The sequence below is a fragment of the Diabrotica undecimpunctata genome, chromosome 5 (genome assembly GCF_040954645.1).
Source record: "Diabrotica undecimpunctata isolate CICGRU chromosome 5, icDiaUnde3, whole genome shotgun sequence".
Taxonomy (NCBI): domain Eukaryota; kingdom Metazoa; phylum Arthropoda; class Insecta; order Coleoptera; family Chrysomelidae; genus Diabrotica; species Diabrotica undecimpunctata.
The window spans coordinates 14,074,696-14,090,519 of NC_092807.1; the positions used below are offsets into that span (position 1 = coordinate 14,074,696).

General features: G+C 33.9%; 1 protein-coding gene across 2 annotated transcripts in view; it reads right to left on the reverse strand.

The window, feature by feature from the left end:
- Positions 1-15,824, reverse strand: part of LIMK1 (LIM domain kinase 1) — a 37,337-nt gene that overhangs the window by 11,963 nt on the left and 9,550 nt on the right. The window contains exons 5-6 of one of the 2 annotated variants that reach the window (XM_072531532.1): positions 15,649-15,822; positions 5,921-6,016 (exon numbers count right to left, since the gene is read on the reverse strand). In XM_072531532.1, the coding sequence (XP_072387633.1) occupies positions 5,921-6,016; positions 15,649-15,822 (270 nt within the window). The remainder of the gene's footprint in view (positions 1-5,920; positions 6,017-15,648; positions 15,823-15,824) is intronic. The other variant, XM_072531533.1, reaches the window with a different exon arrangement.

A 15,824-nucleotide genomic window follows, 5' to 3' on the forward strand; every position in this document is an offset into this window, starting at 1 on the left:
AAAGGATTGATAGAGTTTTAAAAGAAAGTTTAAAAGAAACCATCTTAGATAGACAGATTACGTAGCACTTTTAACAAACAGGACTGAACTTCTTCTTCTTAGAGTGCCATATCCCTACGGAACGTCGGCGACTACCATGCTTATAATATTGTTATACTGATCTCGGTCTTGCGCTACGTGTAGCAATTGGTCCGCTGTCAAACCTGTCCACTGCCGCAAATTCCTCAACCAAGAGAGTTTCATCCGTCCTATCCATTTCTTTCCTTCGATTTTACCGTTGAGAATTTGCCGAAGGAACTCACATCTTGGTTCTCTGATTATATGTCCAAGATATTCTAGTTTACGCCTCTTAATAATATTTAATAGAGTTCGTTGATGTCCCATTCTTCGAAGAACTTCTTCGTTTCTGGTTCTGCTAGTCCATGGAATTTTTAGTATCCTTCGATACAATCACATCTCAAACGTCTCGATTTTATTCATGATATCGGCGTTTAAAGTCCAAGTTTCACATCCATACAAAAGTACAGACCACACGTAACATCTTGTAAACTTTTCACGGATTTCCAAATTTAATGAGTTATTGGATAATAGAGGCTTGAATTTTTGAAATGGACTGAACTTAAGGATCCATTATTAGTTCAACACTATTCTTAGTAGCGATAAACAAAATCTTATAAAACTTTCCAAAACTTGTTTAAGCGAGATTATACGCTGATGATTTGGTTATATTTTCAAGAAGAAAAAATATTCTTTCTATACAGAAAAACTTGCAATGTGCAATAAATCACCTTGACAACTGGTCAAAAGCTATGGGATTTCAATTTTCTACAATCAAAACCAAATATATTTTACTTTCAAAAAAACGGCACTCTACAAATCCAGATCTTCAGTTATATGGAAACAACTTAACTTATGTGGAACACTTAAAATTTTTGGGAATGATCTTTGATAAGAAACTATCTTGGAAATACCATATTATGTAAATTAAGTAATCTTTACAATCTTTTCTCAATTTAATGCGAACACTGTGCATTCGTAATTGAGACTTAGATTTTAAAAGTCTGATTCATATTTACAAATCACTAGTACGATCAAAACTCGATTATGGATCAGTTGTATACTCATCTGTAAAAAAGACTCTTCCTGCTCAACTAGAAGTCATACAAAACACAGCACTAAGAATAGCTACAGGAACATTTTGTACTAGCCCCATTAAAAGTTTACAATGTTTAACCGTTGTAATTCTACTTGTCATTAACATACGCATCATCCATATCTGCGATAAAATCGCATCCTACTATCCATCATAATAATCGTTGAACGTTTCAAAGAAATTTATATAAATTTAAAAATTACGAACCCTCCTTTTAAGAGAGAATCAGAAGATCTATTCAATTCCCAAAAGTTTTTGATCAGACAAATACAGTCACACCTTCCCCCTGGACCTTTCCTCCTGCAATATGTGATCTAACTCTTTCTAAATACAACAAGCTTGAGACCCCCATGGAACAATTATTCAATCATTTTACAACATACTTGCTTCTTTCCCAGATCATTGTCATATCTATACAGATTCAGCCAAAACTATCGATGGTGTGGGATCAGCAGTTATAACTCCGAACATTGTATTACAGTTTAAATTATCTTCCAGTTGCAGTATTTACTCTAGAGAACTATACTCAATTCTGCAAGCTCTCATTTATATACGTACCCAAAAACGAATTCCAAATTCTGTCATAATTACTGACTCTCTCAGTGCATTACATATGATAGAACAGTTGTATACAAGTATTCCCATAGGTATTTTATTAAAAGTACAATTACATTCCCTAAACAACGCGAGGCAGCAAGTACGCTTTATATGGGTTCCATCACACATTGAACTTCAAGTAAAAAGAACAAGCAGATTTTCATGCCAGCGAAGCAATACACAGTGCCTCTTCAGTGTTCGAGAACTTAGTCTGTTTCCGACTACAAATTGTTCCTACTACTACTACTACTTGTCGGTTTATAACGTTCTCCGCCGTTTTCCGACTTCCAATCTCCACTTAGACCGGTTGTTCCATAGATCTTCTTCTATGGCCCTCTCTCTCAGTTCTTTATTTATTCCTTCGCTCCAACTTTTTCTCGGTCTACCTCGTTTTATCTTTCCTTCTGGTTGCCACTTTAGTATTTCTTTTGGCATTCGTTGTTCGTCCATTCTTTGTAAGTGTCCGAACCAGATAAGTTGTTTTGTTGTTAGGTCATCTGTGATTGTTCGTTTGATTCCCATTATTTCTCTAATGCGTTCGTTGGTAATCCTTTCTCTTCTAGATCTTCCTGCGGCTCTTCTCCAAAAATCCATTTCCGTCGCTTTCAGCGTTGACAGTGTTCTTTCTTTCAGTGGCCATACCTCACAGCTGTATAAAGTGATACTTTTTACTATAGTCTCATATATCCTCTTTTTATTTTCTTTGCTGATGGATTGGTCCCATAAAATGGTGTTTAACATTGTGATGGCTTTTCTCCCTGACGTATTTCTCTCTCTTATGGCTTTGTCTAATGTTCCATCTTGTGAAATAGTGATACCTAGGTATTTGTAGTCACAGCAGTGCTTTATCGTAGTGTTATCGTCTAATATGAGATCTTTTTGTTCTGCTCCAATGCACAGGTATTCGGTTTTCTTTTTATTTACTTCTAGACCCCATATATCATACTCTTCAATTAATTTTCGTGCCATATAGTTTAAATCGTCATAATCTTGAGCCATTATTACTTGATCGTCTGCAAAGTTAAGCGTATAACAAATGTTTATACGCTTTTATTATCTTTGGACAAATTGTTCCTCAAAGCAAAAATTGACAACTGAATGGAAAAAAAATATGGAATCTTTCACACTCAACAGTCTCCAAGTGATGATATCAACATATGTAAACGATTACAAGAGACCGAGACGGATGCAGAGAACTAGAAGAGGCCTATGTTCGCGGCACTGAATAGAAAAACAAAATTCTAAATGTATTAACCAGCAATACCATAGGTGAGGTGCAACATGATCTCAAGTCATAGCTAAAAATGAATTTTTAAAGTACTTAGTTCTTGCATGTATTGTTATAGTCGTTCATGCATTAAGTATCTATGTCAACTCCTTTAAATAATATAAATGTTTGGCATTTAAATTAAAATTAGTATTACAATGTATAGCCTGAGAAATACAGGGTGTTTCAAAAAAAGGTAACCCCGTCTCTAGGGTAGGTAAAAAACTGAAAAATAATTGGGGTTTGCTTAGTAAAAAATTTTTGTAACGCCATCCGTTTTCAAGATACAGGGCGTTGAAGAAAAAAAAATTTTACGCATTTTTTACGATTTTGCCGAAAATACTGGCAACATTGTAATGAAATTTTATACGAATATGTTTTGGAAGCTGATACATCCCATGAATTTGTTTTTATATCTGATTCTCATAGAGGGCGCTAGTTACACGGATCGTACACGTATCAAAATTTCAAATAAACTTAAACATTATTTAATTTTACACGAAAAAGGCACTCTTGGTAAAACTCGATACTGTGTACCGTTTTCGGAATATTTTGATTTGAAAATTATGAAGTAATAATTGATGCTGGTAGTAATGATAAAGTTCTAATGGGTATACCTCTATTTTCTCCAAGTGTGCCATGGAAATCTGACATTTATTGATTGTTATGACGATAAATCAACAATAATTAGAGTTTTGAAACCTTGTTATTTGTAAAATCAAATCAAAATATTGAATATACTCAATACTGAAAGTACTCAAATATTGAATACATTGACATGTTATTAACCTTAGGCGAATGTTTAGGACGTTCTAGTGCAGCTGTGACACGTTATGCAGAAAAGTTTCCTAGAAGAAACTTACCAAGTAAAAAGACATTTAAAGCCGTTGAACGACGTTGTCGAGAAACTGGGAATGTGAGACCAAATAAAATAAATTCTGGTAGACCAAGAACAACAAGAACAATTAATAAAGAAAATAACATTTTAAATTTACTTGATCAAGATCCAACAGTTAGCGTAAGGAATATAGCAAGACAAACAAATACTTCTTCTTCAAGTACTTGGCGGATACTGAAAGAACAGCAATTACATCCTTATCATTACAGACAAGTCTAAGAGCTCTTGCCAGATGATCTACCGGTTAGAGTGGATTTTTGTGAAACATTGCAACAAAGGACAGCCCACAATCAAAATTTTTTAAAATGCATTCTTTTTACGGACGAGGCCACCTTTACGCGACAAGGTATGTTTAACTCCCATAATGCACACTACTGGTGTGATGAGAATCTACGAGTCAAAAGGATATCACATTACCAACACTCATTTAAAGTTAATGTTTGGGCAGCAACTTTAGGTAACAAATTAATAGGTTATCATATTCTACCTGGAAATTTAAATGGTGATATGTATCTTGATTTTTTAAACAATTCCTTATTCGAGATATTAGAAGATTTAACGCTAAACGAGCGAAGATCTTTATTTTTTATGCACGATGGAGCTCCACCATACTTTGATAGAAGGTGTCGTAATTGGTTGAGTAATCATTTTCCGAATCGATGGATTGGTATAGGTGCAGAAGCTCCGATTCATTGGCCTCCTCGGTCATGCGATTTTAACCTTTTGGACTACGCAGTTTGGTCGTATATTAAGGAAAAAGTCTATGCTACAGAGGTAAATTCACGCCAAGAATTGGAAGAAAGAATTCAACGTCAATTTAATGACATCATAGCTGATCCCCTACCGTTTAGAAGGTTAATGGAATCTTTAGAAAAAAGAATAGACTTGTGTATTCGCGAAAACGGAGGACATTTTGAACACTTACTGTAATTGAATTTTATTTTATGTTCTCAGTCATTAATTTAATTTTCTTCTTGTGAGTTTTGTTTAATTACTAACTATTTTATACCAGCATCAATTATTACTTCATAATTTTCAAATCAAAATATTCCGAAAACGGTACACAGTATCGAGTTTTACCAAGAGTACCTTTTTCGTGTAAAATTGAATGATGATATACTCTTAAAAAAGTTATATTGACTAATACTTAGTACGATCCTTGTAACTAGCGCCCTCTATGAGAATCAGATATAAAAACAAATTCATGGGATGTATTAGCTTCCAAAACATATTCGTATAAAATTTCATTACAATGTTGCCAGTAGTTTCGGCAAAATCGTAAAAAATGCGTAAAATTTTTTACTAAGCAAACCCCAATTATTTTTCAGTTTTTTACCTACCCTAGAGACGGGGTTACCTTTTTTTGAAACATCCTGTATAAGTTGAAAAGTCGCAGATCAACGCAGTAAACACAGCTAATTTTGTATTTTTTGTTCACTGTTATTTCTCAAACTAAATCAAATGCAATGTAAATCCCATACTAATTTTCTAAATACTATTAGTAAATAAGAAGACATCCAAAAAAAACTCCCACATTTAAGGTTTCTAATACAATATTTCCCAACAAAACGTACCCATTCAAAGAATTATATTTTTCTATGCTACGAGATTAAGTAAAAAATCACGGAAACAATACTACATAATACTACATATACTACACAATATATCGTAGAAATGTTTCAATATCACGAAAATACTAAATACATTCAAGACAAATGGCAGTATTAACAATAATTTTAATGTAAAATGGCAAAAACTAGTTGCCAATGAGGACGCGCATATTTTTTTTCGGATTAGGCAATAGTTTATCAAAATGGAACTTTTCTGATATCAAAATGAAATTTTTCATTAGAGACAACGATTTTTTAATTTCTTTTTCTTTTGTCATAATTATTGCAATATCATATATGCCATACATATTGTTAAAACTAATCGCTTATACGAAAATCAGTAGGGATTTTTCAATTATTACTACTAAAGTATATTAATTGTAAGCTAAACCTACCTATAAGGGGGTAAAAAATAGCAGCATATGTTAAAAGCGGATGTTAGAAATGCGAAAGCCACTTGGAGCAACTTTCCATGTATTTTCCATAAAAACCTAAATCAACAAATATAAGATAAACTGTCTAAAGTGGTTATTAAATGTAAAAAACTAACGAACACATTACAACGTTAAATCGTTTCAGTCTAAAAGCATACCTAGAGCTGATAAGCATCAGTATAACGCAAAATTGGGTCTTCGAGTGGCCACAGCAAAAATTTTTAAGCCAGAAAATGGTAAAACAATTTTCTTTTAGATGTACATTGTACCGTTGCCTACAAATATTATTGCAGAAAGTGCTTACAGTCAGTTCTGCCAAATTTGTTAGTCGATACTTAAAGATCAGTCCGCAGGTTTCAAAAACAAAATTATTTATTAAACCCAAAGTAGATTGGGTTTATCCAAGTATGATCCTTTTAGATCTACAGTGAGTGAAACACAAACTTTGGCAGCAAATGGTAAACATCATACCTTTAGTTGTGAAACGGGTCTTCCAATAGGGACTTCCAAACTTTGACAGTTGGTAGCGACCGTCTTGTTGAAGCTACATCTGTCAAATTAGCTGTCGCCGCAGCGGCGGTTTAAACGATGCTACATTCCATACATATTTGCATCGAGAGGTCTTTCAAATAAAAAATTCGATGATATCTCGAGAGGAAGCGCTTAATGAAAGATCCTATATTGCTCTAGGCATCCATCTTTTACAGAGTTTGACTTCTGCTTCTTACTGACAGAGGGGATAGACCATGTTACGGTGTAGTATTAACACTCAATTGGTATAAATACGACCATCTTCAACGGAAAAACAGAGTCAAATATTTTCAGCATTATTAAAGACCCATCCTTCTGGAAATTGTGTCGTTTTCTGTCTCTATGTCTGGCTGTCTGTGCGATATTTTTGAAAGAAAAGTCCTAGAGTCTTAAAAAGTACTCTTGGTCCAAAGAAGAATACTACTGAACTTCTAATCAAGAGGTCAAAAGTCTGCAAAGGTACACTTTTCATACCTCAGGATAGAGATGATAACGTCGGAAGATCCAATGTCCTACAGACCCATCAGTCTCTCACTGCATGTGGAGTGACTGGTGATAAAACAACTACAGGACGAAATAGATAGAAAAACCTAATCTCCGAAAACCAATTTGGCTTTAGGTCAGGGCGTTCCACGATAGACGCGGAAAATACAGTAGGCGAATTATAAGAATGTAGGGAAAACTATGTTGCGTTACTCGCCGCAGACATTATAAATGCGTTTATCTTTAAAAGTTGTATAAGAATAAAAAAAGTTTGATTGCCATATAGATAAGATAAAAATAAATTGTTGAAAATGTCTCATTTTTTAGCATTCATCATCATCATTTTGGCTTTACAACCCTGTGTGGGTCCTAGCCTCCCCAAGAATTTTTCTCCAGTCGTCCCTATCCATCGCCTTCCTCCGCCAAGCACGTATTTCCATATTTCTCATGTCTTCATCGATGTTATCTAGGAATCTTGTTCTGGGTCTTCCTCTTCTTCTTTGACCAATAGGTCTATCAAGGAGCGTTTTTCTAGCTGGGTCGGTTTGCTCCATCCGCATTACATGGCCTACCCACCTCAGACGTCCTATCTTTATGTGTTTTACGATATCTGGTTCCTGGTATATCCTATAGAGTTCGAAGTTGTATCGCCTTCTCCAGACACCATTTTCATTTACCGCTCCATAGATGCGCCTTAGTATTTTTCTTTCGAAACATCCTAACATGCTTTCATTGCTTTTTGTTAAAGTCCAGGTTTCTGAACCATATGTTAGGACTGGGCGTATTATTGTTTTGTAGAGTTTTACTTTTGTATTTCTTGATATAACTGTAGATTTAAAAAGGAGATTAAGCCCAAAATAGCATCTATTAGCCGTGCAAATTCTGCGGTTTATCTCTGCGGTAGTGTCATTTTCAGTATTGACGAGCGTTCCCAGGTATACAAATTCGTTAACTGCTTCGATGACGTCATTTTCTATAACAAGTGGCCGTAGTGTTTGTGGTTGCGTACCTATTTTCATGTATTTTGTTTTATTGGTGTTTATTATTAAACCCATTTTTGTAGCCGCTTCCTTTAATGCTACGTACGCCTCTCGTGCTGCGTTTTCCGTTCTCCCAACAATATTGATATCATCAGCATATGCTAAAATTTGCACAGATTTGTTATATATTGAACCGGTAGTTGTGATTTGTGACGTACGTATTACTTTTTCCAGAGATAGATTGAATAGTATACAGGAGACTGGGTCTCCCTGACGTAGCCCGTTATTTGTTTTAAAAGGTTCAGAGAGTTCCCCCTGGATTCGTACTTTGCATTCAACTTTTTCAAGGGTTAGTTTGGTTAAACTTACCAACTGATTTGGTACTCCTAGGTCTATCATTGCTCTAAACAATTCTCTTCTATTTACAGAGTCGTAGGCTGCCTTGTAGTCTATAAATATGTGGTGCGTGTCTACACCGTATTCCAGTGTTTTCTCTAGAATTTGTCTTAGGATTGAAATCTGATAAATTGTTGATTTACCACCTCTGAAACCAGCCTGGTATTGTCCTATTATTCGCTCTGCATATGGTGCCATACGATGGTATAGTATATTGGAGAATATTTTATACGCTGCATTTAGGAGCGTAATTCCTCGATGGTTAGAGCATTCAAAGATATCTCCCTTTTTGTGTATGGTGCAAAGTATTCCAATATTCCAATCATTGGGAAGGGACTTCTGTATCCATATTTCTTTTATAAGCTGCTGTAGCGCTATTATGATATCGTGGCCACCTTCTTTATATAATTCCGCTGGGAGATTATCTATTCCGGGTGATTTGTTTCTGGCTAGTTTGTTTACAGCGTCTTTAACTTCCAGGATCGTTGGTGGATCCTCCTCCCTCTCGTCTGCTCCGCTTACCTCGCAGCTTTCGTCTTCCGGGTTTTCTTCTTCCTCTATATTAAGTATCTGGTTAAAATATTCCGTCCATCGGTTTAGTACGTCTGTTCTTGTTGTTAAGAGATCGCCATTTAAACTTCTACATTGATTTGTGTTTGCCTTAAATTCTTTTCTGTTGATGTTAACTTTCTTATAGAATGTTCTGAATTCTTTCTCTCTGTTGAGGTTTTCTATATATTGAAGTTCCTTTTTTAAGTATTTTAATTTTATATAAATTTATATTTAAGTATTATATATTTATATTTATATTTTATATTTAAGTATAGTAATTTTAATTTTTTAGCATTCTAGCCGGTAATAATGCCTTAAGGGGAAAAAAACAAAATTTGCAGGGCAGGTAAAAAGAACTTAAGTCGACCTTCGTTCGCTGTCATGTTCTTTGATACTCAGTTGCATCGGTTTATTATTTAGACCAATTTCATGAATTTTTGACATTTTCGTTTGGATTTAAGTACTTCTAAATGACAACAAGAGAAATCATAAGATTTCCTACTTGGCGAAACTGAATTCAAATCTTTACCACTTGTGCTTTCTACAAGTTGCAAAGCAGACAGATTGATGAATTAGTCGGCAAGGGAATCTAAAATTTAATTCCACATGCCGTTTTCATCATGGTCAAAATTCGTAGTGAATTCAGGATCTGGTACTCCAAACAGAGTAAAGAAATAAAACATAATGACGGTATTAGATTTTTATTTCGATGCAGGGCGATCAAGAGCCGCTCTGATGAGACCTAAAGAGGTTGAAATACGTATAAGCGGCTTGCCGCTGCCCTGCATCGAAATAAAAATCTAATACCGTCATTATGTTTTACTTCTAAATGCTTTGTTCTCTACAAATTACAAACCTAACCTAACCTAACCTCAATTAAATATCAATATTGATAATCAGAAATAAATTAAATAAATATATATTTACCCCCAGTTATCACTACCCAAAATAACTGCTACATTTTAGCTAAGTATACTATTTTTTAAAATCTCAATGAACTACTTTTATCTAAGATCTGAAATCTGGCAAGGATGTGTTATCTTTTCGATACTTTCGATGGATGACAGGAAGAAGCTACATACAATGAGAAATCCGGGGAAAAATTGGTAATGTATCGTCTTCTCCACATTCCATTGCCATTCACCGCTCCATAGATTCGCATTATAGTACTTTTCTGTCGAAACATTCTAACATGTGTTTATTACTTTTTGTTGAGTCCAGGTTTCTGAACCGTACAGTGTGTAAAAGCCAAATGGAATAAATTCATTATTTAGGTTACTGTAGATATTTATAAAAAATCCCGAAACACGTCAAATTTAAATTATAACTTGACATTCTTTAACGTGAAAATGCAATCCCTGCCTTCAACCCCCTTAGAATGACAGGTACAACCCCCAATTTTTAAAATGGAAAGTATAGGCTTGTGATATATCGTTTGAAAGGTCTTTTCATTCTCCATTCAAAAATGTGTCGCTTTCAAGTTTATTAAGATTAATTAAGATAAAATAAATTAAAATCATGTGGTTACCGAAATTCGCTAAAATATACTCAAAACTTATTTCCCGTTTAGGTCTTGATAATGAGAAAGTGAACAAAAAACATAGCAATGTGGTTTTTAGATGGTAACCATTAGAAAACTTTAAAGAATTTCCGTAGCAACGTTATTTTAACACGCATTAGTAAATTGTTTTATTTAAGTTGTCAGTATTTTAATTTAAGTAAAAAGTTCGTTCAATTCAATTCTGAAAAATGGTTAGATTAACGGAAATGCATAAAATAACAGTTTTACAAATGATTGGTTACGGAGATAACACCCGAACACAACAGGAAGTAACTCGCCTATTTCATGAGAAATTTCCTAATTTACCGCCTATATCCCAAGGAACAATTTCGCGAGTTTGGTCATGTGAGGCAGATAAAAAAAGCAGCTGCCAATGCACTGAGTGATGAACTCAAATTAGATGTCTTGCTTGAGTTTCAGGAAAATCCACATACATCGAATAGACAGGCATCCACTACATTCAATGCTAGCCATACATCGATAGTAAACATATTAAAAGAAAATAAATTACATCCCTATAAGATGATACCTACTCAGGAGCTCATGGAAGACGATTTTGATAGAACTTTTTTTGTGAGCAAATGATGGACATGTTGGATAACAATATTATCCAATTAGAAGACGTTATCTTTTCTGATGAGTGTACTTTTTCACTTAACGGTCATGCTAATCGGCAAAATTGCCACTACTGGGCCACGGAAAATCCTCACTGGATGAGAGAAGAACACACTCAATACCCTCAAAAGGTTAATGTTTGGGCAGAGATTGTAGGAAACAATATCATTGGTCCCTTTTTCATTGGGGGCAACATGAATGGCAACAATTATTTGGCACTACTTCAAAATGATGTCATTCCAACGTTGGCAAATTTATATCCTGGTCCAGGAAACCCTCAAGTTTCAGCGAATACGATATGGTTTCAGCAGGATGGAGCACCACCACATTACCAACTTAATGTCCGGCAGTACCTCGATACAATATTTCCCAATCGGTGGATAGGGAGGCGAGGATCGATTGAATGGCCAGCGCGATCACCTGATCTTACATTATTAGATTTCTTTTTATGGAGATATGTGAAGAGCCATGTGTCCAAAACTAAACCTTCTGATTTAAATGACTTAAAAGAACGAATAACGCTTGCGATTAGGTCGATCACGCCTGTTATGTTAAATAATGTTAGAAGACAGTTTTATTTGAGATTAGGATGTTGCCAAGACGTTCGCGGTGAACATTTTGAACATCTACTTCATTAACATTCATAGTTCTTTTTCGTGTTCTACATTTTATTACGTTTTGCATTACATTTTAGTTTTTGATTTTATTGTAGCGAATTTCGGTAACCAAATGATTTTAATTTATTTTATCTTAATTAATCTTTATAAACTTGAAAGCGACAACATTTTTGAATGGAGAATGAAAGGACCTTTAAAACGATATATCACAAGCCTATACTTCCTATTTTAAAAATTGGAGGTTATACCTGTCATTCTAAGGGGGTTGAAGGTAGGGGTTGCATTTTCACGTTAAAGAATGTCAAGTTATAATTTAAATTTGACGTGTTTCGGGATTTTTTATAAATATGTACAGTAACCTAAATAATGAATTTATTCCATTTGGCTTTTACACACTGTATATTAGAAGTTAACATATCGTTTTGTATGGTTTTACTTTGTATTTATCAATATAATGGAGGATTTAAGAAGATTAGGTATACAAATTTGTTAACTACTTCGATGACATCGTTTTGTATAACAAGTGGCTGTAGGATTTGTGGTTACGTGCTTATTTACATATACTTCTTTTTTGTGGTGTTTATTATTATTTTGTAGCCGCCTCTTTTATTGCTACATACGCCTCTCGTACAGCGTTTTCCGTTCTCCCAAAAATATCAATATCATCAGCATAGACAAGGATTTGCACTGATTTGTTATATACTGAACCGGTGGTTGTGATTTGTAACATATCGCTGCCTGAGTATTACAATCGTGTATGTAACAAAATTAAAAAATCAGCAATTTTAAGATAACAAGGTTCTATGTATCATAAGGCCCATAGATCTTTGTAAATCTAAAATATATGCAAGCAATCCTCTAAAATGAATCGAAAATCATTGGTGTATGTTATGAAAACATGAAAATGGCGCAACATAGTCCCATGTTAAACATGCGACTTTGTTTTTCGCAAAATTTTAGTGAACTTTCCAAACTCGGAATAACACGGTCCTATGTAGTATATAGAAACTGTCATCAATTTTATTACTCGATTTATAGGTTATCTTACATGTAAACAACAACGTGTGTGTTGATTTCATTCTCTATTAATTTATGTAATAAATGAGTGATATAATGACCGAATCTAGTGACAATAGTGAATTTTGGAATGGTGATGATTCTGATAAAGATAAGGATTATGTCGCAGAAGAGAAAACTAGAAAAATAAAATGATAAACGCAAATTAGATATGGCTTCTGTATCTTTTTGTTTACACATTTCTAGGAGAAATAGAAGTTTTGTTTTCAATTTTACATCATATGTAAAATGTACACAAGATCATATTATTGTTTATATTAAGCAAATAAACGTGCAGACAAGATTTCAGAATTCAGTAAACTATTCCTAATTATGTATGCTCCCATGTGACTGCGTTCTAATAGTTTTACTTCTTTTCAGAATCAAAATTCGAGAGGAAAGTTCATTGATATGTCTTTGTTGGATTACTCGGATGAATCTGACGAGGACCTAGAACAAGTTACATTAACGCAGAACAATGAAACTAATACTAGTAGCACAATTAGCAAAGAGAATTCAACTGATACTGCTAGGTAAGTTTACCTTGACTTGTTGTTGCGATTTTCTAGTATTTATTTGTGATATTAATTTTTTTTAGTGTCACTGCGCAAGAGCAATGTGGAAACTATTTATCCATGCAAAGAGAATTCAATTAGACTGAACTGGAAAATAAAGATGCTGCAATCTGTACAAAACAAACAATTCCAGTAAAAGACTACTTTTCCAAGGAAGATAAAGAAATATGCACACAGCAATATGAGAAAAATTCCGAAAATCAACTGCAGAAAAATAACAGTTTACAAGAGAAAAAACGTACTAGAAAGAGATCTAAAAATCCCGAGCGTTGGGTCTGCAATATTAAAAAACAAAATTTTGATAGAGGGCTAGAATACATTTCTTCACGAAAGAAGTTAAGACCAGCAAAAGAGATAAAAACACATAAATATAAGTGAAAAAAACAGAAAAAAAAAATTATTTTCTGATTATTACAAGGTTAGTAGCAGTGAAAAAAAGGATGTTTATTTTAAGCACAACTGAAATGAGTGCGAAGAAGAAAAGGAAAAATGCCCAAAACTCAAAAAAAACTAAAACCTTTAAATTCTTCTTTATTTTAAGTAATAACAAAATACTGGTTTGCTAACAGTTTTACTGCGGAACACTAGGTGTAAGTCAAAAACCTACAGTTTACAAAAATTCTACAGAAACGAACACAATTCGTCAAAGTGTTCAGGGAAAACATAAAAAAAAGTTACATCAGATGCAACTGCCAATCTTGTTAGAGAGCATATTAATATGTTCCCTGTAATAGAAAGCCATTATTGTAGGGCTGATACTAAAAGAAAATATGTAGAGGGTGACCTATCACTGCAAAAAATGTACAAATATGTACGAGGATTTTATAAAGGAGAAAGACTTGACTCCAATATTCAATTCAATTATTCATTTAATAAACCTTCAAAAGATGTATGTGACCTCTGTGCTGAAATAGACTGCCTGAAGAAAGAAAACAAAGAAAAAGGAATATGAAAAACACTTTTTTGTTTTGAAAAAATACGAAAAAAAAAATTTTAATGAGAGAAGAGAAAAAAACGGATATTGAAAATGATAACGAAGTACTGTATTTTGACTTACAAAATGTATTGACATGTCCAAAAGGAGACGTCAAAAATTTCTTTTATAAAAGTAAGCTAAATGTGTATAACATGACAGCGCAATTTTCCATAAACCGGACTGTTTATTGCGCGATTTGGTCAGAGACAATGCATGGTCGGGCTGGGAATGATATTGCCAGTGCTGTATACCGAATCCTGAAAAGGGTTGTAGAAGACTATCCGTTATTGAAGGATTTGACTTTGTGGAGCGATAGTTGCGTTCCGCAAAATTGCAATAGATTTATGAGTTTTGCTATTGCGCATATTTTAAAAACTAATACGAACTTAAAGAAAATTTAAATGAAGTTTTCAGTACCTGGACATTCCTGCATACAAGAGGTTGATTCAGTTTACAGTGCAATTGAACGCAGTTTGAGAAAATCTGAATACTTTTCTCCACTTTCGTTATTAAGAGTCCTTTTAAGAAAGTAACCTCACTTTTAACGAACGTGAATACAAAATATGAACGTGAATACAAGTGGATGCCAGATGTAGACAGAAACTCTTATGTTCACATGTTCTCCAACATGTCTCAACATAAACAGTAAAACTGAGATTGCTGATCAAAAGATAATGTTACAAAGTTCTATCCTATTTTTTCAATAAAAATATGGAAAAAATTAAATATTTTCTATTCTTTTTTTTTTTTAAATGTGCTTTTGTAGTAGACTTTCATCTATTATGTTTAAAACAAAAGCAAATATACTTTCCTATATATCAAATCTAATGGTCAAAATATTCAGTCATTTTTCTCAGTTTCTACATTTTGTATCATACAACCTTGTAATTCTTAGGCAGCGATATATATATATATATATATATATATATATATATATATATATATATATATATATATATATATATATATTACTTTTTCCAGAGCCAGATTGAACACTGCACAGGAGAGAGGGTCTCCCTGGTGCAGCCCGTTATTCATTTTTAAATAACATGTATTTCACGCGGCAGCTAACGTGTTAATAACGCAGGCCAAATATTTAATGGCAAATTAAGTGAAGGTTTTCATTCCTAAATTGAAGTAGATTGACGCCTGTCAAAAAGCTTCACCGAAAAGTAAAATTTTTTACCTTAATCTTAAACAACCGGTGGAGAACTGTAAGATGCAAGTTATTGTTTACATTTGGTGCGATAATAAGTAGACTTAGCCCAAATATAGCAGCGCTTACATGTTATATAATTATTTCATAATTGTTATTCGCATGCATATTGAACTGTATAAATTACTTACTCGGATATTGTGAAACATTGAGTATTACAGTCTGGATGCAAGGCATTTTTGGACAATTTTATACCTTTTTGACCACCTGGAATCTCCACTAGCCGAATAGAATGTGGTTTTCTGGCAAACGGAAACCCTGCGGTTTTCTGCAGTGGTTGCATCTGACGTTTGTAACATTGGCCGCT